At 41.1% G+C, this 27958-nt stretch overlaps 1 protein-coding gene across 2 annotated transcripts; it reads left to right on the top strand.

Moving 5' to 3' along the window:
• The first annotated feature begins 990 nt into the window (after nt 1-990).
• Nucleotides 991-27958, top strand: MAGT1 (magnesium transporter 1). Of its 2 annotated transcripts, XM_084639069.1 has the most exons (10): nt 991-1136; nt 1970-2139; nt 3099-3216; nt 5120-5260; nt 5807-5947; nt 7114-7203; nt 9476-9539; nt 12243-12317; nt 15408-15498; nt 16908-18799. In XM_084639069.1, the coding sequence occupies exons 1-10, from the start codon at nt 1047-1049 to the stop codon at nt 16921-16923; spliced, it is 996 nt and encodes a 331-aa protein (XP_084495195.1). In that variant the 5' UTR covers nt 991-1046; the 3' UTR covers nt 16924-18799. The 2 variants fall into 2 exon arrangements, with proteins under 2 accessions (XP_084495195.1, XP_084495196.1); XM_084639070.1 differs by lacking the exons at nt 15408-15498; nt 16908-18799 and adding an exon at nt 27927-27958.

Here is a 27958-nt window from a genome sequence, read left to right as displayed (position 1 = left end):
ATATAGGATTGTGTAGCTGCATGAGAGGGGTATTTGAGGATCTACTATAAAGATTATTTTCCTAATTATAATACTCCCGGCATGCACTATTTCTTCAGAGGCATCCAGCCATCCTGTTGGTTGCTCCTGCTATCCTATGTCTAACCGAATATAAATGTATAATAAAATGTATAAATGTATAATAAAAGTGTCTTCTGTGTATTAACAGACCCATCTGCCTTCAGAGGGTCGGCGCCTTCAGATCTCATGGACTTTTCATAGACGCTGAAGAACATGGTTAGTAGTTAATATAGTAACAATTTCAGGGGCAAATAGTTCAAAGTTGCACCATAACCCGTGGAGCAATGAAGCTTGAAAATGGAGAACCAGAGACGTAATGGACAGTGCTCAGAAAAATGGAAGCCAAGGAAAGCAATCTGGAAAACGGACTTTTAGCTGAAGAGAAGTACAGGTTAGTCATCAGTAACGCTGAAAATGCTTCACGAGGATAGCACATTAAGATTCACATTTACAATGTGACAGGACAGGAGAAGACTGTCAGTGCAATGCGAGCTGCGGGTGAGACTCCCAGACAAATAATAGCTGAAATAGCACCTAGAATAATGTGCAAGCCAGACTGGACACCTCGGTACCACGAGGCACCCCCCCTGCATTGCTGATGCTGCCCTGTGCCCTGGCTGTAATGCTGTCCTTACTCCAACTATTTAACTGCAGTGACGCTGCTGCCTCAGCTCATCGCACTCCAACACCCAGGCCAGTTTAGCTCCGCCCTGGATCCTGCGGTCCCTATCACAGCCCATCCGACTACTAGTTCCGCTCCTTGGCCCTCCGAACCGACTCCTCCCAATTCATCAAACAACCAATCGCACGACAACAGCTTGCCTCGTTACGATTGGCTGACGGATGAGGACGTTGGACCAATACAAAATGAGCTGGAGCCAAGGACGTGAATGGAGAGTAGTCTGTCCGCCTTGTTCGGCCAATAGAGTAGTGCTTGAGTCAGCGGCAGGGCCAATCAGCGGCGGGTGCCGGTGGAAGGAGCGGACATGGCGGCGTGGCGGGTGCTGATGTTGGGGGTCTTGGTGGTGCTGATGGCCTGCGAGGGACCCTGGACCGCAGGGCAGAAGCGGAAGGAGGTGAGGGCCCCCCGCCACCAGCTGGGCTGAGGGAGAAACCGGCCTGGGATTCCCAGAGCTATAAGGGCCATAGTCTGCCTGGCTACCTTCCGCTGGGGGAGCCCGGCCATATCCTGAGCTGCCCAGCCTTGAAGAGCCGGGCCCCTGCCTGTGGGGAGCCGTCCGCCCGGAGGGGGGCAGCGTGGGGAGCCGGGCCCCCGCCTGTGGGGAGCAGTGTGGGGAGCCGGGTCGTGCCTGAGGCGAGGTCATCTGCGGTCATCGGTAGGGAAGAATTGTGGACCTTACTTAGTTGCTGTCACTAAGATGTGTCCAAGCTTACATACAGATAAGTGTTTTTATATGTGAAAATGATTGCACTACTTGTGTATGGGTTTGTCTGGATTAGCTAAAGAGAATGGAGCCTATTAACAGTATCACCAGTAGAGAAATCATTGCAACTGAACAGTTATTTTTTGAACAAGGTAATGTTCTTAAGTTACAGGAAGTGATCCAAAACTAATCTATAATTTAATTTAAATCAGTAGGCTTGTTTAGTATTACTGGACAATATTAGGATCTGTTTTCTGGGTACATTAATGCCTGATCATTGGCTTTTGACGTGATTTTTTTTGGAAGTACTGAACACTCAGAACTCCCATTGAACATTGTTATAATAAAAAACTGTGGACTCTCTCAACCTGACCACATAATGTGTGTCTTGCTTTCTTTTGGATTTCAGTCATCTTGTTGAAATATCACCATGAGACTGTTAACGGTTCAGAGGATCAAAAGACAAGACTCTTTTTAATGTCAGTCCAGTTTTTAAAATAAACATTTTTGACTTTATTTTTTAGATGGTTTTATCTGAAAAAGTTAGCCAGCTGATGGAATGGGCCAGCAAAAGAGCTGTTATCCGAATGAATGGAGACAAGTTTCGTCGCCTTGTAAAGGCACCACCAAGAAATTACTCAGTGGTTGTGATGTTCACTGCTCTTCAGCCTCACAGACAGTGTGCCGTGTGCAAGTATGGACTTAATTAAATTCTAAAGAACTTAAATTTAATGGTTACTGTAAAAGGTGCCATATGTTCTGAGTGGGTAAAAGCTGTACCGACCTACTTTGCAGTACCTTTTTCTTGAATTTGAGCAGTTTCATTCAGAGTGGGAGAGAGCTACTAAGACACAATAAACTGTAATAGTATTTTTCTAATGCAATCTCTTATATATGCGCATGCACAGATTATCTAAAGTCATATTAACTGTGTTGATCTCTGTGCTGTAATAATTGCAGCTGTGCAGAATGAAAAAGGGAAGTTTTTGGAGGAGTTAACATTAATCTTTTTGAGTGAATGGCTAAACACTTTTTTTAGAGTTTGCTGTTGAGCCTTGCAGTTTGAGATTTTGCTCATATCTGGAGTATTTATTTACATTTATACTGTATCAGATCCTAGGTTCTGTTTCTGCCACTTTGTATTGCTCCAGAGATATAAAGGGACTCTGAGGATGGCTTTAATGGCTAGTCAGGGAAATCTCTGGGTCACTTCCATGTACAGAAGCATGTTGGGGGAAGAGGGCATACCTTGAATTCTGCTGCATTCTGATGATCTTCAGCTGTCACAGCAGCATCTTAAAGCACAGGCAGCTGGGCACAATGAAAAACAGCCTTGAGCATCAGTTTTTCATATGCCCTGCTTCCTGATGGTGGGCCTAGTGCAGCTTGACCAGTCCAGAAGATCTGCCCCACACCTTAAAAACAAAAAACTCTGTGTGCCCAAGGCTGAAAACAGAGGAATGAGCAATGAAGCATGACACATCTTGTTAGTTTTAAAATCTTAACTGGAAAGGAGTTTTGGTGTGGTTGAGAGATGTTACTTCCAGTGAGATGTTAGAGCTGGAAGGATGTTCACAGGTCCCTCTGTTTTTGACATAGCCTCATGAGTATAGCATCTGGTTTTATATGTTTTGTTTTGGTTTTTTTCTTCAGGCAAGCTGATGAAGAATACCAGATTCTGGCAAACTCCTGGCGATACTCCAGTGCATTTACCAATAAGGTTTTTTTTGCCATGGTGGATTTTGATGAAGGCTCGGATGTATTTCAGATGGTAATATATCTTTCATTTTTTAAAGTGATTTTTATTTGGGGAGAACTGGGGGTAGCGATAAAGAAATATACAATACAAAAGATATGGTACAGTATTACCATAATGAGGGATGCTGGCCAATCTGTAACGAAACTGCTGCAAAATAGAAATTGCACAGATTTTTTTTTAAAACCACAACAACCCTCCAATCCATGAGAAATATGCAAGATTTGTTTGCTAATGTGACAGTAGCACTAATAGGCCAAACTACTAATAATACGCAGGTAACAGTGCTGAATAGGTATGAGTGATAGACTGAATGACCTGATTAGGTCTTTTATGTCTAACTCTTGTAATGCCATTCAGTGTAATAATGGAATTACAGTGACTTGTAAAATACTGGAACTAATTTAAACGTTTATGGCAGTTTGCAAAAGACTTCTAACTCTAAACAGTGATAGGAGAGGGAAGAACCTTTAATTTGTTATAAAGGTATTTTTAAGAAACTCGGTGTCCCATTTAAAGGAGCAGTGTCAGAAAACTGATTTCTTTTTTTTTTTAACTGACTGAAAATATTTTCATGTCCATCTGATTTTCAGAAATGTGACAAGTTACTAGGAATGCACAGTAAATTACTCTTTAAAATGTCCACTTAATTTTTTCCAAAAATAAAAGTACATGTTAGTTATAGGCAAACAATCTGTGGTCTGTCTCTTAACACACAAAATCTGTTTTTGAAAGAAGTGCAAAATCCTCAGAAGAAACTAGAAATGCCACCCTCCTTGCGTTCTTTCAAGTTACTTGGAACCTGTGCAGCTCAATCATACAGATTATTCAGGATAGTACTTGATCCAGAATGTACATTATGTTTGTGTTAATTTGTTTTCAGAGAATTATCAAACCTTGATCTTGGAGATTTACAGTTGGACCTTTATAAAACTGTGATTTCAGTTTCATGTTGAAGCAACTCAAAAGGAAAATCAGATTTTGTAGCTGATTTGTCAAGCTTTGAGTGCCATGATTGTTTCAGTCTGAAAGCATAATTCAGTCCAGGGTCACTGAAAGGTTTACACTCTATCTGAGGTTTAGGCTCACGGTGAAATTTTGGTGAAGCCCTGCTGTTGGAAATTTTATGCAGGTCTTTTATGACAGAAATAGCTGCTTCGCTATAGAAATATGCTAGAACACATTAAGAGAAGGCTCATCAATATTCATTAAGATGTATGCGATTATCTTTTGATGCCAATACGTTTACTCTAGACACTACTGTATAGATTTCTTTATAGATATACTTGTATACAAAGATTCAAAAAACCTTCCTTTATAAGCAAGGGCAAGAATAGTACTTTACCATATAGACAACTTTCAGGAGCTTTATCTCTCAGCTGATTTCAGGTACATGTATTAACTGTACAGCCTTCTTTGAGTTCTTTGCTGACCACAGACGTCAGTATTGAAGACATGAGAATATTGTTTATATTAGAAATTAAACAGTGCAGTGTTAAACCTAATGGGAGAATACCCAGTCTCAAACTGCTTTCTGAGATGTGCATTATTGTTAGCATTGGGTATCGAATAACTGTGGGTGTCTCAGGACATTCTCGATACTAAAGAGAGAAGAAAGTATGGAGCATTCAAGAAGAATGTGTCTGACTAATGTACTGTATACATAATTTTGTGTCATGGATTTTTGCATATCCTAGACCATTTATGAGAAAAAACATTCAAGCTACAATACCATTTTTTGTTGAAATTCCCATGAGATCTATTTTATGAATAGCCCTTCTGTTTAATTACGTGAATAAGCTACAGGACAAAACATGAATGAGAAACGTGCAATAAAATAAGAAAAGTTTAAATGGCTAAATAACTTTAATTCTTGATGCTTCACTTCTACTTTTATTTATTAATCTTTTTAATGCAGCTAAACATGAACTCGGCTCCAACCTTCATAAACTTCCCAGCTAAAGGGAAACCTAAAAGGGGTGACACATATGAGCTGCAAGTGCGAGGTTTTGCGGCCGAGCAGCTTGCTCGTTGGATAGCTGATAGGACTGATGTCAATGTAAGTACAGATGGACTTTCATTTCCTTCCTGCGATGTAAATCTAGCTATGGAGAGTCTGTTTGCCAGATCTACACAATGGGGAAGGAAATCTATTCTAATTGGTTACTCGGTGACACTGTTCAAAGCAGGTCCTAAGCCCAGCTGTGTCTAGCTGAGCTTTGGAGATGAAGTATCTCTTAAAAACAGGCAACTTGTTTTATATGCCACATTATAATATTTTACATTTATTTAATGCTCTCCACCTAGAATGATTCCAAATCCCTTTACAAACTTGTGTGGATTCACCCACCAGTAAAAGCATCCACCTCCATGGAAATAAATCATTATCACAGGAAGAATATTAAATATGGCCTAACAGATTTTGCTCTATAGTATGTATTATTGAAACAAAAGATAAAAGGCATTCATTTCTGAACTACAGTTAGAATTATTAAAGAAATATTAAGTTGGTGTGTTGTGTACGTTGGTATGGTTTTATTTCTCCATATTCATCCTGTTTTTTTTAAAAAAAGAATTTTTTTAAGATAACCGTTTGCTTGCATAGATTCGAGTGATAAGACCTCCGAATTATGCTGGTCCCTTGATGTTGGGTCTGCTGCTGGCAGTCATTGGTGGCCTTGTGTACTTACGGAGAAGCAACCTGGATTTTCTCTATAACAAAACTGGCTGGGCTTTTGCTGCTTTGGTAAGCAAAAATACTTTTTTTAACCTCTCCCTGTTTCAACTTGATCCAGATTGAATTGAAAGGGAAGGAAATATTGCATTTGCTTTGTTACCTCTCCTGCGTGGGAAACTATTTAGTGGTGAAACAAATAACCTTTTTCCGTCAACTGGGTGTATTATAAACCAGCTTCTCCTACTGACCTCAGAGTAAGCTGAACATGAGCAATTTAGGAGAGCATTTGTAACCAAACAGATGAGGCCAGACTACATGCCACATCCCTCCACACAGATTATTAGTGTGAATTTTATTTAAAATGAGTTTTGTACCCAGTTTATACTTAGGCTCTGATTATCCCTAGTCTAATTCAGTAAAACTCATTTTTCAGGATATTAAAATACAGGCTTCAGACTCAAACATTTGCTATTTGGCCTCTGGAATTGCAGCTTAAAGTCCTAAGTATTGGTACAGGTGCTGGGTATATAAAAAGCGCTGACCAACAGTGTTTGAAGTTATTCAAGATACAGTCAATCAAATGGTATATATCAAGGCATATGTTGATAGCATTCAGAAGATCGGAAAGAATCTTTCCTTGCTATACGGCTTTGGTGTGGTTTTGTTTGCTATTAGTTGATACCAGACTTGATGGGACAGTGGCCTGATCTAGTTTGGCACATCCAGTGTTCCTTGAAATGGGAGCTTATTGTTCCTCTAAGAAGAGAGGACATCTTGGCTAGAACGTAGTACACTGTAAAGAGTCTTTTCATCTTAATGGCAAAATCCAGAAGCACAGGGACCAAGAGTTCGGTGTAATGCAGATCATATTACTACAGTATTCATATTTTACATAAAGGGTTATTTGTGCCACGGACTTTCAAGTTTGAGTGCAGATGATTTTTGAAAAACATGACTTCTGGAAGGAAAAGTCCATACTTTTGGTTAGAGTGAAGATGAGGTTCATGTAGCTTTTCTTCATGGTTGTCTGGTAGTACTACTTGATTGCAACCTTTTCAGTTCAAACTGTGAGAAACATTATCAGTTAAGAATAGATATTGTGCTATGCATTGTATAAGGCGACATCAACATCTGTACATTCCTGGGTGAAGTGAATTGCAAAGATGAAAACTGAATAGAGAGACGTATGAGGTCCATACTAATTTGTCTTATGTTCTTCCTTTCTTTCTTCCAAGTGTTTTGTGCTAGCAATGACATCAGGCCAAATGTGGAATCACATCAGAGGGCCACCATATGCTCATAAGAATCCCCATACAGGACAAGTGGTAAGTCTTTATCTTTGTAGGATTACAGTGAAAAGATCCATGTTAAAAACACAAAATCCAGGATGCGAGTTTTGTTTCTGACTTCTCGCTTCCTGTGTCAGCAAGAGTAGGAATACTACAGAAGGAGCTCTTGAGCAGTCAGTGGGCAAATTTGAGGAGTTGTATTAACTGGTTTAGAAGGAATACCTGTTTATCCTCTGCCAGAAATATAGGAATCATGAAAGAAGGGCCACGAGAGTAAGATGTGAGAACAGGAAGCTCCTCAGGGCTCCAGCATGGATTTAGAGGGACCCACATATGGTCCTATCATTCTTTTGACTAAGAAGGACAAAGAAACATGACCTTTTTATTATGGATTGTGATTAATATTTTGGATGTTATCACAAAGCAATGAAGTCAGAATTTGCCAATCAAGTTTACTACATAGTTGTTAGCACTTAGAGAACATAGAGTAAATGTGACAGTATATACTAAATTGGTTTGAAGTTCATTACAACCAGACTGCTGTTTGCTGTAGTGCCTTATAATTTAGTGTCAATGCCACAAGAATGGTGCTATTAACCCTATGATCCAAGAACAAAGGCTGCTTAATGTCTGATTCAGTTTAAGTGTTTTGTCTTTTGTAGCTATTTCTCTTGTGTGCAATAAAATACATAAAAATAAAACTAGAAATGTAGTCACTAATCAGACTAAGAATGATCATTTTGACCAGCCTGGTGACATGCCATGCTCAACTCAGTATGATAAATCACTCTAATTCATGACTAGATTGCATGTAATAGCTAATACTAAAAAGGGAATGGTCTAGACAGAACCCTGTATTAGGAGCAGGGAAAACCAATTTTGTAGAGGGAACTCCATTGTCTATAGTTCCATTTATTCATTTTAAATGCTGAGGGACTTCTTAGTTTCAAGTATGCTGCATTTTAAGAGGAGGCTTCCATTTCTTGCTGTAGACATATCAAAATTAAGTGAAGATACAAAAAAATTATTTAGGGTAGATAAGTACAAATGATCGTGTTACGTGTTAGGTGAGTCAGAAATGATACCTGTTTTATTTTCTACTTCCAAACTTGGAATTACATTTTATAGATATTTTGCTAACCGCTTTCTTCTAGAATATATTCTTGTTACTAATCTATTTTAGAGGAAGTGCAACAGTTGCACTGTCTGCTTAGACTCTGGAGGTACATTATTTTAACAGAACTGGCTTTTTTTTAATCTACTTTTTTATCTCAAGCCCATCCATCCTTCTTTGTCTTGTCTCCATAAATTTTAATTCCATCTCTCATATGCCCCCCGCTGCTCTACTCTCACTTCCATACACACATTTTAAAAAATGAAACTAAGACCTCTCCGGGTAGTGGGAGAAGTGACAGCAGTTGGACTTTTAAGCAACTTTCTTCTGCTGCTTTCAGGTTCTCTGTGTTAAACCGTTTTATTGCCTCCTGGAACCTGGCCTTCCTTTTTTTTTTTTTTTTTTTTTTAACATGTACAACTTCTCTCCTCACCTCCTCCACATACCCAGTAACTAGTACGTAAAACCATTATTTCTATTTGTATGTATTCAGACATGCTTTTGTTCTCTTTGGCAATGTTTTACTGAACTTTTTTATAATAATTTAATCCTATGACTTATTAAAAAGTTATATCAGCCTGTCTTGTCCTCTTCAGTTCTGCCTTGCATATCAGATAGGCAAGATGCAACTCAAGTGCTTCTCAGTTGTACTGGGCACATGACATCTCTTGAGATGCCTGTGCCCCAGATATTGACACTGAACTGAATGCTGCTTCACAGATCGTTAAATTAACTTGTGAGTAAAATGTGAAATTACATCATGATCTTTACCCAGACAGACACATACACTTTCAAACCACATGTTCCTTTTTAATTCTCTGCGTGTTATAAAGTATTGCTGAGCTGCTGTCAAAAATGTTGTGCTTGGATCTAACATAGCCCCGCATACACAAAGCTTTCCATATGTAACTGACTAGCAGTAAAAATTTTATTCTCCATATAGTCTAAGCTGTTTGTTAACCTGTTCAGTTTGCAACCTTTTAATATCAAACAAACCATGCTTAATATTTTATTGTCTAAGCCACGTTGAGTGAAAATAATTTTCATTTTTAATATTTTTCTTATCTGCATTTCCTGTGTTTTGCTATTGCTTTCTGTTTATCTCGTTCTCAATGGCCAGATTTTATATCCATTACGAATTACTTTAAACTCTGCTCCAAAGTTTCTTTCTTAATTGAATTTTGTCTTTTACAGAACTATATCCATGGAAGCAGCCAAGCCCAATTTGTGGCTGAAACACACATTGTTCTACTGTTTAGTATCCTTTATAATGAAATATACATATCCGATGGCAATTTATTTTTCTGCCAAACCTATACCTTCTCCCCTCACTACAGGAGTAGTTTGCTAAGATTCAAACTGATCACATAATACCGATATTGGTGACCAAAACCTTGCAGTGCCTTTATAATATGTCAACAGCTAACATTTCCTTATGCCCACAATCTGCCAATTCAACAGGATTAGGTATCGTTCTCTTTGTATGTCCTTAAATGAAGCCATGGACATTCTTTGAGACAGCCTGTGTTTGTGTCTGGCAATAGGTAAGTGGAAGCAGAACTAATCATCCTTTCTCTCTCTGTTGGTGGAGCCTTTCCTCTGTACTAAGACTTCCTGTCCAATGAAATCCCATAAATGCTTAATTCATGGGCTACTGCATACTTCTAAGTTCTCCTATTATTATCTTAACCTTAGCTATTATGCTAATCTTTTACACCTTTTGTTTTCCTGTCTTGACAGAGTAAACTTATAGCTTTGTCACCACTGCCTTCACATATGTTTTTAAAGTTTTTCTTCTGGACAAGAGGAATATCTTCCAATCCAACTCCTCTCTCCTATTTTTCCTCCGCTCAGATGTGCAACTTTTTTCCTTCCACTGTCGGTAAGCTTAGTTGTCCTTGTTTCTGAACTTTCCTCCTGAAGCATCTTTTGTGTTTCTGTAAATCCACCAATTCCGACCTCCACATCACTTCTGTATGCCACTGCCTTATCTCCTTACTGAAATCTTCGTCCAGGTGTTTGTCTCCTCGCCTTTTCTATAGCAACAACCTCTCTACAGCCTCAAAGTCCCCGCTCTTCAGATACCCCTGCCTGCATTTTCAAAGTACAAAGAGCAGAAAATGTACCATAATAACATCAAGCTAGTGCACTGGCTCCACATCTACTGGTTCATTTTAAGATCTAGTACAAAATTCCCTTCCCTTTTCCTTTAACCTCTCCATAATATACCGCAGCCATCCTGTAGACCTTTCCTTTCCTGTAGTAAGGTCACTGGTGCATGAGCCTCTCTATTACAGCTGTTGCCATCTGGAGCAGACTTTCTAGGGTGTCTCCACCTCAAGCGCTCTTCTCTGAAAATGCAGTCTACCTTTTTTCTACTCACCCACCCCCAATTCCTTTCCTTTTTGTAGTTTAATTCTGCTAAGCATTTTGGAGGTACACATTATATAAATGATACAAAACTTAAAATCGCATTAACTTTCTCATTGTTTCACATTCCTAGTTTTAAAACCAAAACAAAAAACTACAGTTGACCTTGTAATTCTCAGCTGGTATCCGGTTTCATCAGGCTCCAAAATGGGTTTTGTGTGAATTATTTTTCTTCCCCCCCAGAGTCTCTTTTTATTTCAGTAAATGACAGGCTCAGTCTTTTGTCTCTTTACAATATTACAGTGTAGCCACAATATATGATAACTTGTCAGTTCAGGTGAATGAAGAAATTAATGTTAAGTTTGATACAAAGCACCAGGAATCTTTGTTTTCTTTCACTGCACTTTTGATTTATTCTGGTTGTTTTAAGCTGGTGATAGTGTTTTGTGACTGTGTTTTGAAAGGGTTTCCAAATGACAGTGCATTTATTGAACAGCATGGGAGATATTTTTTGAGGCAAAAATGTTGCCATAAAGACCAGTTTTGGGGCAGAGGGAATTTCTTTCCTTTTTTAGCTATTGTTACTCTCCTCTATTGGTTCTGAATCTAGTCAAATTCCACCTATCAAGAGGTGTCGGGCAGATTGCAATGACACGATGTTAAAACAAACTGGGGGCTTTAAAGTGCGCTCATTTTGTGTGTCTGTGTCTCCACTCCCTCCATGTACCTACCAAATTTTCTAATCATTAAAGCTCTTCAAAAAAGGCACAATTTGGTAGTATCATTTCATAATTAAGTCATTCTTTTCATGTAGCTTCACTAACTGAAGAGTCATTTCAACTGGAATTGAAGGGTCTATAAGTCAATGATAAAAACCCATTCTTTTTCAGTGGGAGCAGGATTAGGCCTGAAATGTACATACTAGAATGCAATTAAACAAATGTAGGGCTTGCGTTCTGTTTTGTTGTCAAAAGAGTTTCACTATGTTAGATTTCCTTGTGGTCAAATACAGCATAACCAACTTATAAATCCTTACCTTAATTTTAGCAGTATTTTTACTGGTGAATAATAGTTCAAACTGAATAACAGAAAAGTCCAGACTTTGCTGTTTGTGCCTGTTATAGTCTGTCAAATTAAACAAAAACAGAAATATATTAACTACCATCTTGTTAGGCCAACAGAAGTTAAATAACATGGACAAGCTTTTGAGAATCACTTCTCATCAGGAATGGGAAGGTGAACAAGGTAGAGCAATATGAATTAGAGGCAAGGTCTTAATTCATACCTCCCTCTTTCTGAGGGAAAAGTAGTATTTGTTGCAAGCTTGCTGAGAACAATTATGATTTGTAGCTAGTGCAGTTAAACAGATCCCTTACATTTTCCTGGTTTTTGCTCTTCTGTGTTTCCTGGAATAATAATACCATTACTGCATGTTAGTTGTAATTTTTCTACAGTGTCTATCTTGGCTGGGGAGTCTTTAATCTTTCTAATAAGTTTTGTATGTGCCACATATGTGATTATGATTGGATTTATTAAATTTAAAAATAAGTACATGGTGTCTCTGTCAGTTTAGCCTTAAACAGCTTTTCAGATGGTGGTGTTACTTTAGGAATGGTACTCCTGCATGAAGCTGCTACCTCTGATATGGAGGTGGGGAAAAGAAAAAGTAAGTACTACTTCTAATCCAAGCAGTGCATTTTGTTGCTTAATTGAATCTCCATCAAGGGAAGATGCATTCAGGAAATGTTTCCAGTGTGATGGTTTACGACAGTGCTGGCACTCTTATTAGCTCCCCCCTCCGCCCCGCCCCAAGGTGTTTAGGTTCTCTGCACTTAATTCTTCGTTCACTGTTGAAATCTAGCAAAACCATAAAATTCAAAGTTAATTCACATTCCCTCTTTTATTCATACAATTGTTGGAGTGGACTTGGAGCACAGAGGAGAGAAGCAAGATAGTGTCTCGCTATTGTCTCGTTTCTCTGTGAGAGACTACTAAAAAATAAAAGCTCAACTATTAAACTCATAATTGAGGGATGAGCACTGGGGTAGCTCCAGGTTGTCAAATATATATTTGATCTTCTAAAATGGCCTTTAACTAAAAATCCAGATTAGTCGTCGTCCAAGAAATGGACATAAAGCTCCAGGCCTTAGTCCTTTTAAAGTCTTTTCCTCAGGGTTTATTTGTTTATTATGCACAGATTATCATGAAGCAGAGAGCAAATCAGCTGGAAAACACTGTGCAATAGTTCCTCGGGGGCTTTCCTTGCTTTAACCAGCCAGGAGGGGAGAAGATACAGCTTTCTTCTTTGACTCGCCTTCCCCTTCCTTTTATACTTCATCCTGAATAGCAATGTGACAGGCAGCAACCTGCTAATCCTTTACACACTGGGGTGCCTTTACCTTGTCACATTCCACAGTTCTATTTTAGAACCTGATAAAGCATGTACACCTCAAGTAACATTATGTACATTTGGTTCGTGTAACAAAGACGACTAATGTTCTTTCAGTCTATTGTCAGTTCACAGATTATTGACCTAATAGATTGTGGCAGTTATGGTTTATCACAGAGGTTCTCAAACATTTATTTGTAGGCTGCTTCTTAAAGGGACACTGTCACCTTCAGATTTTTTTAAATGCTTGTATATCATCTCTGTTTTATAGAAATGTTTTGCACATTTCCTTCTCTACAGTTCATGACGGTTGGTTCAGCAGAAAAGTATACGCTGACCCAACCACAACCTTCTATATTATAATGTGCAAGAACTCTTATTTGGCCGTGCACTAGCTCCTCTCATTTATCTACAACAGTTAATTCTGCTCAAACTCCCTCTGCACACTCAGCCCTGTGGATGGGAGCAGGGAGTTATTGACACCAGCCTTTGTCTCCTTTGCCCTGCTACTTCCCAACCTAGGGATGAAATTACCTTCCCCTATTCTGCTGCTCCACAACGTACGTGTGTGTGTGAGTGAGAGATGCTTTCCTCTACCCAGTTGAACTGTTGTGCATAGTATACCCTGAAAGAGGTGAACTTTCTGTTTCTACAGAAGCATGTGGAGGAGCTTAGTGAGGTGCAAGAGAGAAAAAAAGGCATTCTGGGTTATATGGACTTTTATAAGTGCTATGTAATATTTGTTAATTAAAAGAGATGGAGGGGCTTGTTTTTCTATACTGGATCTGCATTATCTATATAGGGTGTGTCACGCTGTCTGGAGTGGCCCGCTACCATGAGTGCCAACCTCAAGGCAGACTGTCAAGAAGTAGGGCAAAGGCCCCAAACTGGTTGTATGTTCTATAATTAGATATCACCAACCCAGTAACAAGTGTGAACTCCTAAAGCACTATACGTCTTACCATGGAGTCACAGTCACATTGGGCATTCCAGTCTATCTTGCCACCCAGGTGAGCTGGACTTAGTGATAAGTGGTTGCTATACGCCAAAGATCACACAATACTGTATTCGGGTTATTCCTGGAGCCAAAGGACCCCAGTCAGCTACCCAAGTCCATTTGTACCTTGCGTCTCACCAAAGACAATGCTTGTAGCCAATCCTATAGTAAACTATTTAAGAATTTATTAATTAAGAAGAGAAATGAGAGTTAGTTATTACAAGATTAAAGCAGGCAAACACATATAAACAAATGAGTTAGTGTATAGTTTCAAAAGGTGACAGAGTTGTTGTAATATGTCAGCTCTGAATGTCTTTTAGGACTAACCCAGGTTGACCCTGCAGATCTCTGCTTCTGTTTCATAGCTCTGGCCCTGTGAGAGTCCAAACAGCAAAAGAGATGAAAAATGTTCTTGTCAGCTAGTTGTATTTTCTTCTTCCTGAATAAAAAGCTTTGATGGGACGAGCCCTTTTGCATGTAGCCTCTTCAAGAGTGGAAGGGGCAATTAATAAAGACTATGTCTACACTGCACTTTCGTCGCTAAAACTTTTGTCACTCGGGTGTGAAACACCCCCCCACCTACTCCCCCCTCGGGAACAAGTTTTAGCAACAAAAAGCACTGCTGTGGACAGCACTTCGTTGTCGGGAGCTGCACTCCTGTCAACAGAACTACCGCTCCTCATAGGGGGTAATTTTACTTTGTCGCTGGGAGAGAGCTAGAGAGCCACACACAGCACACCTTACAACAGCGAGGCTGCAGCAGCACAGCCGTACCGTTATAAGGTGTGCTGTGTAGACATAGCCAAAGCCTTTGTATTCTGGTGTCCCACAATGGCCCATTTAGTTTTGATAGGCCTTCTTGATAAACAGGAGATGATCCCTCCTGACTGGGCTCAGAGTTTCAGAGCAAACTTTTTTTTTTTTTACAGTTGCAAAGTAAACACTTAAATATTTCCTGATAGCGTGTGATAAACATATTATAAGTGAGATTAATGCATGCAGCAATTTACAAGCATTTTATAAAGTCTAAACACCTGGTTGTAAGTTCAGTACCCTCTTAACCATACTAACACACAGGAAAAAACAGACTGGTTTCCAGCAGTGAATTTGTCAGTGCTCTGCTGAGGTCTAAAGCCTTGACAAGAGCTGGCACCTGGTCTGCCAGCATCACAGGGTGGGATTTTTTTCAAAGGGACTCAGCAATCGCCTAATCCTGCTCCTGTTGACATCCACAGTTAAATTCCCATTGAGTGCAGCAGGTGGAGATTTAGCTATTATTGAGCATTTTTAAAGCCCTATCCATAGTGGTGGTTTCAGGGTAGACTTACCTGTCTGGTCATTTTATTCTGCACTCTGTTGCTTATCTACAGTAATGTGTGTAGCTGGTGTTGGCCTGGTGGTATTATTCTTCAGCTGGCTGCTCTCTGTCTTCAGATCTAAATACCATGGCTACCCATACAGGTATGGCTTTTTTGCTGTTTAAATTATTGTGCTTTAATACATAGGTGTTGATGTAGCTATACTATATTGATTAGAACAGAGAATATTCTAGTAAATAAACATACAGTGACTTAAAACTTCGAGATTTTATAAAAATATAGGGGTGCTACTTGCATGGTTTACAATGTAACTAAAAATCAATAAACTGTTACCTTACATTCATTCTGATTGGGGTTTCCCTTCCCAATAGTTTTTTGACAAAAGTGGGTGACTATAAAAAAAATACTTTGCCTGAAGTCCACTTCAGAAGAAAAATGGAAAACAAACTGTCCTGAAGACCCTTTTTTTGGTGAAACTAAGGATGTAAAAGTGAATTGATTGCAGTAATGACCAGAAACTTTTACCTGTTGTGGTCAACAGTTTAGTCCGTTTCCTCTATCCTATTCAAAACAAAAGAAAAAGTGCTACGGTACTTTTTATAATCTGACAGGTATAGAGTAAGTAAGAACCCAAAGATTACTTAGTATTAAACATCTTTAATGCCCCATTGTCATTACTCGCCATAAATTCGGTAATAGGAGTGAAGCATTTGATGACCTTAAAGCTTTTTTCCTATATTTTTTTCCAAGTCACCTCTTTCTTAATCGTTACCTCATTAGAGATGAGATTTTTTTCAAAGCTGCTTAAGGGATTTGGAACCCAAATTCTGCCTGGAGTTCTACATTTCTTGGGCTGAGATCTTCAAAGCTGTCTGTGTCTCTGCATTTGTTATATGGAGCATCTAGTACAGTTTTTGAGGGGCTGAAGTCCTAATCAATAGGACTCTATATAACACCAGGTTTTGATTTGTAACTATTTTATCCTTTTGGGGGAAAATTTTTAAAAGTTCAAATGGGAGTTAGGAAGCCAGCTCCCATTGACCTCCTCTTCTATTGCTAGTTTATGATTTGCCCTTGCTTCTGTAGGCTGATATTTTCATCTTTCTGCCAGGGCAATCGTTCTTTCAAAAAAAATTCTATTAAAATCCATATTGTGTTTTGGAACTAATGAGGGCGTGCTTCCAGAGCAATGGATAAAGTTGGATCACTGCTCTTTCTAGTGACTGATGTGGAAGGAGACTGTCAGAACCCCCACGTTTTCAGCTTTTAATTCTCCTACAATCAATGACCTTTGTATGTTAATCAACTTTGTAGCCCAGGAGGTATGGATGTGGTTCCCTCCAGAGCCAATCAACTTTATGAGTTACTATAGGACTTGCTGTAAAGGGACTTCTCCCCAACTACTTCCACCTCAGCTGTACCATTTCATGTCATGTTACATTCTCCCATATGCCCCTAATCATTCTAAATGAAACCGTCTAGAAAACTAAATGGAATATTTCTTACTTTAATTCAGTTCTTTTTTTAAAAATATCCTATGTTTTGTTGCAGTTTCCTGATGAGTTAAAGGATTCCACAAGCTGGGAGCATTTGAAAGATATCAGCTCTGAAATTGTGTGTAATGGAACTGAAGAGCTAAATGTGTATGGTTCATGCTACCTCTCTTTAAAGCGAATGAGATAGTTAAACACTGAACCAAAGAAAATGTGTAGTGCCTTAATATGACAAGCAGTATGCTCTGAACGTGACATGGAGTATTAAGATTCAGTCTTTTTTCATAAGCTTTACATCATGTTAAACCATTTTACTTTAAACCTAGTGGAATTCAAAACTTAGATTATGGACTACTAGTGTTTCTTTGAAATAACTAGAAACAGTACTTACATTCAGTTTGATAATTTGTTTGCCTCATTGTTTTCTGCTCCCTCATAGGTGAGGGGGGTGGTATGTTTTTTGTTTTGTTTTTTTAATTGCATTCTCTTTCCTGTCTACCTGTTGCTACTCTCGCTGGCATTTTTCCTTTCCCTTTTTTTATAACTCTGATGCCTGAGTCATACCCTTTCATGAATGAAGGGGCCAAATTCAGCATGTACCTAGAAACCTCTTCCTTTTTTCTGGAACACTCTCCAGCTTCTAGTGGCAAATGTGCAGATCTTACAGTCCTCAACTTGAATCTCTCTTGTATTTGACTGCAATGCAGTGCAACTGATTACCCCCATAGAGTAAGGGAAAGTCATCAACATATAGCACTGGTGAATGCATGTGGAATCTTGAATTAAGTTACGTAGAGTGGTTTAATATTGAGTTTTCCCCTCAATGCTCATCACTCCCCATTACCAAAAAGATATATTTTTTTAATAAAATTATCACCATTTGTTGCAGTCTCTGCTATCCTGAGCTGTCTGATAGGTCTGGGAAATCCCCCCCTTCTCTTCTGAACACATTGTCCTGTTACTAATTGGCCAGTGAGGACTCTCTGACTGCCTAAGACTGAAACTCCCCTGTATGCAATAAATGCTGGCACAGTGAGTCCAGTCTACATAGCCCAAGATCAGGAATGTTCTTAGCCTTTTCTTCATTCTAAATAGTTGATTCTGAAAAACTAATCTGAAACATAGCCCAAAAGATAGCCAGTTTCAGCTGATAAAGCAGAGGGATCCTAAATGTGGTTTAAAAATATTCTCATAGTCCTGCCAAACCAGCAGACATGCAAGCACTTTCAGTCAGTATCACTTGGAACTGTAACTTGCCACCTCCTTTAACTTGTTCTAATTTCCTTCAGCCTTACTTACTAGGGAGATTGGGTGGGGGGAATACGGGTATGATCCTAGGATAAACATTACTATCCCAGTGGAGATTCTCTTAGTTTTATAGTAGCCCTTTCTGCTTTCTGCTTGTTAGAGGAAATAAGAGCAGAAAATGGTGTGCCCCTGAGACACTTCCTTCTCCATCCCATCCCTAAGAAGGAGGAGACTTGACTTCTTGTGCTTCAGCCCAAATAGTCTTAAAATTCCATGACTAGGAATTCCAGCACCTATACTAGTGGGAACTCTTTCAGCTTGACTAGATAGTGCTACCTGCTGCAGGGCAGAACAAATGCTTGGAGGTAGTTTTATCATGGAGGATGTTATAAATAGGTAATTTCTCACCTTCTGTCCTCTTCTCTGTCCCAAAGGGGCAAGGGCTATGGAAGTTTTCTTTAGACTGAAGAGTACATGAGAAATAACCGCTTCATTCAAACTAGAATGTAACTGTTATGCAAGTTCGCTAAATTAACTCACATCTCAAGTGCCTTAACTACACTAATCTAGTCTTTTGGTAATGGTTCAATTTAAATTTTGAGATGTTTTTGTATGGCTCAGAATGATGAGCCTTAGTGGCACAGATAAGTACATGATTGACTGGATTTTGGACAACTTTCAATAAAATGTTTTACAGTCTGATCCTTGTTCTTGCGTCTGAAATTTAAACATATATTATAAAATATTCTATTAATAAAATAGAAAGTTGTGATTCCTTTTGAAAGTGAAGTTAATTTTTCTCACTCCAGTATATTGACCTAATAGACTTTTTGTCAGCAGTATGACCAGATAAACTGTCTGGGGCCTACTGGACTAGGACAGAAAATATAGTCCCAAAATACAACAGTGTTAGGAGAAAACAACTCTTCTGGCTACGAAATTCTATCTTGGTCTTATGGATTTTCTTGTACATTCCCTCTGATGCATTTGGCCAGTGTCCTGAGAGAGGATATTGGGCTAGATGGGCTACTGGTCTTATGCAGTATGGCATTTTGTCTAGGAAGAAGCAAGCTAGCACTGAGTGCTGGAACTTTGAAGATGTTTGCAATGCAATTATGAATTGCTTCAGCTGTTGCTTTTTCATCAATACTCCACGAATGCTGCCATTTGTTATTTTCAAACTTGCTGAACTTCAACTGTTGGGAACATAGTCATGATATCTAAGCTATTCAGACCATAGCCACTTAGGACTCTGTTTCTGAGAAGGTAAAATCTTTGTTGCTTTAACTATGTTGTTAGGCTTGTTTCTAGTAATAGTTTTAAATACACGAGGTACATTTTTATAGGCTCTTCAGAGGAGCACATAGTTTATATGACTCACTAGCTTTCAAGCAGTTGTAGGAAACCTGTGGACCAGATCATTTTAGTGGGTAGAGAGGAAGGATGGCATTTATGGTTAAGGCAGTGGACTTACAGGCAAGAGATCTAGATTCTCCTGCTCTGTGACTTTGAGCAAGCCACTTAATCTCTGTGGCTGAGTGCCCCACTTATAAAATGGGGATAATGTTTTACGTCTCACACCATTTCTCTGTCTTCTCTACCAAGACTGTAAATACAATGCATAGACTTGAAGACAAGGTGAATTAAAATAGAGCAAACAAAGTGCTCTAATAAAGACCTGTGAGGTCCCTGTTTTGTGCCAAGGAGTTCTGCTTAGGGATCGAACAGTTAGGGTTGAAATACCTACACTCTGTAGAACCATTAGTTTGAATTTTAGCAGATTCCACTTGCCCCTTCAATCCACCTAGAACAACTGAACACCGTCAGTTCCCTCTGTGTATGCCTTTAGACCAAAGGGTTGTGTCTGTTCTGTGCAGACATTAAAGATCCCATTATGCTGCTCAGAAGAGTGAGGGGCTCTGAGCTGGCCTTCTTAGCAAAAATTTCCAATTCCAGCACTGCTGCCCTCAGTTGTGCTATTGTGGTAGCTATACATTTAAATATTTTGGGATTACAGACTATGTGTAAGTGTAAAACTATGTAGACAGCATAAGGCAAGTATAGTAGGCTTGGCTGTAGACTGCTATGCAAATTGGGTTTACCAAATCATGTAACCAGATTGTCAGACTAAGCATTTCTAGTCTTAAAATTTAATTCTGCTTCTTTTAAAAAAACAAATAAAACCACTTCTCCTCTGGAGGTGGAGAGAAATCAAATAGCTTTATCTGGGTAATGCAGCAGCAGTGAACATAGGGGCTCATGCAGTGGTGAGCTGGAGCCGGTTCGCTAGAACTGGTTGTTAAATTTAGAAGCCCTTTTAGAACCGGTTGTTCCACGAGGGACAACCAGTTCTAAAAGGGCTTCTAAATTTAACTGGCCAAAAGTGGCGCCTTAGGCACTGACTCCATGGGTTCTCCAGCCCTGGAGCACCCAGGGGGAAAATTTGGTGGGTGCAGAGCACCCACTGGCAGCTCCCCGCCCGGCCCCAGCTCACCTCTGCTCCTCCTCCTCCTCCTCCTCCCCTGAACGCGCCGCCCCGCTCTGCTTCTCCACCCCCATCCCCCCCAGGCTTCCCATGAATCAGCTGTTCGTGCGGGAAGCTGGGGCAGGCTGAGAAGCAGGCCGCGGCTTCCCGCGCAGGCCAAGGGAGGCGGAGGTGAGCTGGGACCGGGGGGTGGTGGTGAGAGGAGGGCCGCCTGTGCCGCAGCAGGTAACCTGCGGGGGGGCATGCAGGGGAACTGTTCCCCACCCCAGCTCACCTCCGCCACACTTGGCCTGAGCGGGAAGCCGCCACCTGCTTCTCAGCCCTCCCAGGCTTCCCGCCAAACAGCTGATTCACGGGAAGCTGGGGGAGGGGGCGGAGAAGCAGAGGGGGGCAGCGCGTTCAGCGGAGGAGGCGGAGCGGAGGTGAGGTGATCTGGGGCTGGGCGCAGGGTGGGGAGCTGCTGGTGGTGCTCTGCACCCACCAAATTTTCCCCGTGGGTGCTGCAGCCACTACGGTGGCCCACGAGACCCTCCTGCCCGGTTCTGGGGGCAGTCAGGGGACAGGGGAGGGTGGTGGATGGGGCAGGGGTCCTGGGGAGTGCATCAAGGAACGCGAGGGTGTTGGATGGGGCAGGAGTCCCGGAGGGCGGGGGTGGGCAACAACCCCCTCGTGGGGTGAGGAGGGAACCCGTTCTTAAGATTTTGGTAGCTCATCACTGGGCTCGTGTAATACAGCGGTGGCCACATTTCACGTTACCTTTTCCTCTTTGCAGGAGATCAAGACAGTCATGCTTTGAAGGGAGAGTTTTTATAAATTAAATTTCCTGCCGACAGAGCAAGTTTGTGCCCATGAACCAAAGTGAGAGCATTTTATGTAGCGGAAGTGTTGCAATTAAGAGAACAATTCACTATATTAAAAAAAAAATTAAAGTAGAAAAGGGGAGGGAGAGCAGTTTTTTTCTCTAATGAAATAGGAAATTGAGTGGAAAATGAACAACTGGAGTGATTTTGTTTATGTAAACAAGACCTGACAATGAAGGTGTGATTCCTCAGTATGGCAGATGACAGAACTTGCTGGTTTCCTCCTTTGAAGAAATGAGCGAGTGTGAATTCTTTGTGCATGCTAGACACTGCTTTTAGAATAATAGTAATTGAATGCAATTTTTGGGAGCCCTTTGGGTGCTAAGGTAGGTGGTTGTCCTACAAAAAGGGAAGCATCCAAATGACTTTAAATCTGGTTCCATCTACACAAGCAAGACAAAACCATTGTGCAACTGTGCTTTAACACTAAAATTGGATCGTTTGTCTCAATGGCCATCAAAGAGTACTGCTTCCATTTCCTTTTCTGTAAAATGGAGACCATTAGAAATTCACTTACAGAAGTGTTGTGAAGTTTAACTAGCAACTATAATATCCTTTTCAGAGTAGCAGCTGTGTTAATCTGTATTCGCAAAAAGAAAAGGAGTACTAGTGGCACCTTAGAGACTAACCAATTTATTTGAGCATAAGCTTTCATGAGCTACAGCTCACTTAATCGGATGCATATCCTTATGATTAAAGTTAGTAATAGGTTAAAAAAAAATCAGCTCAAACTTTGGATTCCCATTATTTTTATTGCTTGTGTAGCAAAAGTTACCCAATGCATAGAACCTAAACTTCCATTTTTTGAAAAAAGTGAATTCCTACTCCTATTGTAGTCAATGGGACCAGGATTTCACCAGTTATGGACAGGGACTAGCATGAACCAGGACATGGGGGTCACAAACAAGGACCTCTGCTGGCCCTATCAGTTTCTCCAGAATTTAAGTGTTAATGTTTTAGGTTGGATGCTTTTGAAGATAATCTTCTGAACATTAGTCAATTAAATGCTCTCTTCCAGAGTCTGAAGTCCTGTCTTCCCCAATCCTCTTAATGGAATGTTTGCTCTGAAACCTAACATTTATGTCACTGACTGTTTCAGTAAGAACACCTACCTATTGTGAAATTTTGTGTGGGGCTAAAATATTATAACATTTCCTCCTCCTCCAAGTTATGCAGGAAATTGGCTCTATCCAAACAAACCTCTCCAATTCACATCAGTAAGATGTGAAGATTAATGCATAGATGAGATTTGCTTGTTGAATAGTATTGTGCTTGTAAAAGATAGTCTCTGTCCCAAGGGCTTTATGATCTAAGAATAGAAGCTCCCAGCCAAGGAATAGAAGACATATCCAGTTGCATGGCATAGCTCATTCTAAACTTGTTCAAATACATAATAAAATGGTTACCTACCTTTCTATAACTGTTGTTCTTCAAGATATTGCATATATCTGTTCCACTGTAGGTGTATGCATACCTTGTGCACAGTTGTTGGAGAACTTTTTCCCTCAGAGGTACCTCTTGGGGTGTCTTGAGCACCCTTTCTCATCACGTATGCTAGTATAAGAGATGGAGCCATCCTCAGTCCCCCTCATTTCTTTCATACGGGATAGACACTGATAGAGAGAGGGGAGGGAGTGTGGGTTGTGAAATGGACAGTTGCAATGTATCTCAACAACACCATGGTTAAGACCTAAGTTCCCTGTAAGCTGTGCAGTTGTGCAGCAGGCTATCAAGGGCTGTGCAGGCAGGGAGAGACGCTCCTACCCACGCCCACCACAGCTGCCAGGGAGAGGAGCCCCTCTGGCAGCCCAGCCCAGCCCTGTCAGAGCTGCCAGGGAGAGGAGCCCCTACCTTGGCTCAGTCCAGCCCCACGAGAACTGCCAAGGAGAGGTACTTCTCCCTCAGCCTGGCCCAGCCCCACCAGAGCAGCCGCGGCTGGGGAGAGGTGCTTCTCACCTGGCCCTGAGCTGCTGCAGCGAGAGAGGGCTGGGGGGAGTCCTCTCTTCCCACCATAGCCCCAGGGCAGCCTGTACCCCAAACCACTCATCCCCAAAGCCCACATCCCCCACACTCCAACCCTCTGCCCCAGCCCTGAGCCCCTTCCCATACCCTGAATCCCTCATCCCCGGCCCCACCCCAGAGCCTTCACCCCTAGTCAGATCCCTCACACCCCCACACCCCAACCCTTTGTTCCAGCCCTGAGCCCCCTCCCAGACTGCAAACCCCTTGGCCCCATCACACATCACCTCTGTATTGGTGCATATAACAACACTCATTCCACATATGGATGTAAAAAATTAGAAGGAACACTGCTTAAGACCCACGAATCTGATGTTACCTGGGCCCAAGCACTTAGGAAGTGGGATAAACAATTTGTAAACAAAAGGTGGGAAACAAATGGAACTGGTACACCGCCTTTGACCAATGCATCAAAATGTCTGTTTGGATGAGGGGGCTGGACAGGATGAGCCCACTGATGCTGAAGAGCGGCAGTGGATGTTGTCTTCTATAACCCCTGTACTTTCTCCTCAGCGGATCTTGAGGCTTGGAAGCAAAATCCTGGTATCTGCATGGCGGTTGAGGATTGAACTGTTTCCTCTTCGTTGCCTAAGTATAGTATCCTATAGATTTTAATGTTTCCCTGGAATTTTTTAGGCTTCTAGGTCCTCAGTGGTCTGCTGGACTTCTGAGGAGATCCCAGACAACTGTAACCATGAACATCTCATAGAAATGGGTAATGCCAGGGTTTGAGCTGCCACATTTGTGCCATCTAAACTGTCCCGAATAGCAGTTCTGCCAACTAGCTTGCTGTCATAAATATAAAGGGAAGGGTAACCACCTTTCTGTATACAGAATTATAAAACCCCTCCTGGCCAGAGGCAAAACCCTTTCACTTGTAAAGGGTTAAGAAGCTAGGATAACCTCACTGGCACCTGACCAAAATGACCAATGAGGAGACAAGTTACTTTCAAAACTGGGGGGGGGGAGCAAAGGGTCTGTCTGTCTGTGTTATGCTTTTGCCGGGACCAGGTCAGGAATGCTCTTCAGAACTTCTGTTAAGTTAGTAAGTAATCTAGCTAGAAATGCGTTAGATTTTCTTTTGTTTAATGGCTGGTAAAATAGCTGTGCTGAATGGAATGTGTATTCCTGTTTTTGTGTCTTTTTGTAACTTATGGTTTTGCCTAGAGGGATTCTCTATGTTTTGAATCTGATTACCCTGTAAGGTATTTACCATCCTGATTTTACAGAGGTGATTCTTTTACTTTTTCTTTAATTAAAATTTTTCTTTTAAGAACCTGATTGTTTTTTAATTGTTCTTAAGATCCAAAGGTTTGGGTCTGTATTCACCTATGCAAATTGGTGAGGATTTTTATCAAGCCTTCCCCAGGAAAGGGGGTGTAGGACTTGGGGGGATATTTTGGGGGCAAGACGTCTCCAAGTGGTCTCTTTCCCTGTTCTTTGTTTAACACGCTTGATGGTGGCAGCATAGGGTTCAAGGACAAGGCAAAGTTTGTACCTTGAGGAAGTTTTTAACCTAAGCTGGTAAGAATAAGCTTAGGAGGTCTTTCATGCAGGTCCCCACATCTGTACCCTAGAGTTCAGAGTGGGGAAAGGAACCCTGACACTTGCCCTCATCAACAATTACTTCAAAATTCTGCCTACAGGCCTCTGGTAACTTGTCTTTTAAATTTTATAATGCTATCCGAAAGGGTGAAGTCACAGTAGGTGAGCAATCCTGTTGGTTTGCAATCCTGAGTTGCAGATTCCCTGTAGAAGAAAGGTTGCATCCAACAAGTCCAGCCTCTTCAAAAGTTTGCCTTTGACTGTCGATGGTTGGTGTCCTTGTTCATTAGCATGCTCTCCTGTTCATTAGCAGCTGCCACCACCAAGGAACTTGCAGAAGGGAGAAAGTACAAATGGTCATACCCCGTAGAGGGGATATAGTATCTCTGTTTAGCTTGCTTTGCTGTGGGGGTAAGGAGGATGGTTCTGCCACAGTGCCTTGACTGGCTCCATAATGGCTTCATTAATTGGGAGAGTCACTCTGGAAGAATGTCCACTAACTTGAGACAGCTTTCACGCATCTCCTCTGCCTGAATGTCAAGAATAGAGGACACCCTTCTCAATAGATCTAGATGAGTTCTGTGGTCTTCTGGTGGTGGTGGATTGCTTGCTGCCTCAATAGCCTCATCTGATGATGAGGAAGAGGATGACACAAGATTCTGAGGTGGTGGCTGCTCCGTGCTTGTGCTGGGGGAAGCTGCCTAAATGACTTCTGGCTGCTCAGTAGTGGGTACTGGAGATTGATGCTCTTGGTGCAGATGCCCTGAGAGCAGTCTCAATGACAAAGAACTAGGTGGTTGAGGAGGGGTCTAGTGGGAAGAGGGCTACCCCACGTGTCCAGAATGGCCATTCATATGGACCTGAGACCCATCCTTGACTGGGCAATTGCTCCTTAGGAGGAAGCCAGTGCTGTGACTGTGGCATGTCCTATGGTCCCCGTCTCTGATGAACGGTATGCCCTCTGTCTTGGATGTCATAAAGATGGATGCACCTCTGAGTCCGATGAGGAAGAATCTGAAATGTCAGACAATGGGGCACAGGGGCCAGAAACAGCTGGGACTGGGAATAGGTAGCCTGGTACCAGGGATATCATCTGAGGCTTGCCCTTGGACTGCACCAGCCTTTGCAGAAGCTTGGGAGGTAAAGGTACTATGGGTTCCTGATGCAAGCATCGGTACTGAGTGTAAAGTACTTCTTGTGCTGCTGAGGATATCGGTACTGAGAAGCTTAGAAAGTCCCTTGTGGCTGCATAGGCCTCCACATGTTTGGGAGCAAGCAATGACTGGTCCTTTGGGACTTGGAGTAACCAGTATGTTGCTGTGATCCTTGGTGTAAAGGACCATCTATCACAAAGGTAGGCTTACCTGGGTGGCAAAACAGATCAGAGTACCCAAGTCTGTGACTTCATGTAAGGGCTCTTTTAGTGTCTGAGGGGTTTACACTTGCTAATTCATTGTTGAAATCTAAGTATAGAACTCACAACTAATTTGGAGTTTGTGCCCTGCTTCTTAACAGTCTGTCCTGAGATTGATACTCACACTTGACTTGAGCCACTGCAGGACACCTTGACACCTTCCACTCCTACTCAGCCAGATAACTTTAAAATATTTCAGGATTTTTTGTGTCACATAGAAGAGACTTTAGAAATCCCTGTGGTGCTTGTGCAAGAAAAACTGCATAAACCACTAGATATTCTGCACTCCTCTTATGCCTGGACAGATTACCATGATCATTTATGAGGGGCTACTAGAACAAGAAAAACATTTGTGGCAGACTCCAGCATCTTTGGCACTTACCTCTAAAAATGGTAGATAGATATTGGTAGATAGAACTCCCTTGAAACTCCCTTTGAATATTTTAAAGACATATCTAGTTCCTTGATCTCTGGTAATGCTGATAGTGCATGAAAGGTCCAGATAGCAAGGATTCAAAAAATTACTTCAGGAGACATGGATTCCTCCCCAGAAATAGGTTTATTTGGCAGGAAAATTTACTTATAATGAAGTCTGCATCTCAAATTACCAGGCACTTCTGTTAAAGTATGATTACCTTAATTGTGACAAGGTATCACAGTGTATAGAGAAATTCCCTCAAGAACATTGGGAGGAACGGAAATGTATTGTATCTGAGGTACAATTCGTAGCTCACACACTGCTACAGGAAGCGTTTGATGTGTTGGATACCACAGCATACTCAGTGGCCACCTCCATCACCATGCATAGGACTTCCTGGCTTTAATCTTCAGAAATAACAAAGGAGGTCCAAATAACAGTTGAGGACCTCCCATTCAAAGGGTGTGATCTGCTTAATGCAAAACTGATGAAGTCCTGAATTCTCTGAAAGATGTGAGAGCCAGTCTCTGTTCCTTGGGAGTTTACATGCCAGCTCCTAAGAGAAAGCAGGACAGGTAACAATGTTATTTTATTATTACGTATTACATATTATTATTAAATTATTACAACCCCTAAAGATCATTAGAGCCACCAAGGAAGGAGCAGATGTTCCAATACAGAACTCTTCTTCTACTGCACACCCTGTGTCCACCTCATGACAGCAAGTTTGATACCATCATCAAGAGCTGCACAGAAAGTCTGAAAGATCTATGCCCTTCTCCCCCAACCTCTTTTTGGCAACAACATTTTTTATTTTAAAAACACCTGGAACCTCATTACTTTAGACCACTGGATCTTAGAAATTAATAAGCTTGGAGTATTCCATTCAATCGGAGTCCTTTTCCATCCAACCCTGCTTCCCTGTCTCTATTCAGGGACCCCTCTTATGAGAAACTGTTAAAGCAAGAAGGGGAAAAAAATAGATCTAGTTTGCCATGGAACATACAGTACTTTCAATATATATTAAAATACTACAGTAGTGTAACAAGGTGGAGCATGTCATGTGGTTTTTCTTTTCCTCCCTACAGTTTCATCCCTGGTGTGACATTCTGTACCTTGG

This window comes from Lepidochelys olivacea, assembly GCF_965140295.1.
Source record: "Lepidochelys olivacea isolate rLepOli2 genome assembly, chromosome: 9".
Classification (NCBI taxonomy): Eukaryota; Metazoa; Chordata; order Testudines; family Cheloniidae; genus Lepidochelys; species Lepidochelys olivacea.
This window is presented reverse-complemented; position numbering and strand designations above follow the sequence as displayed.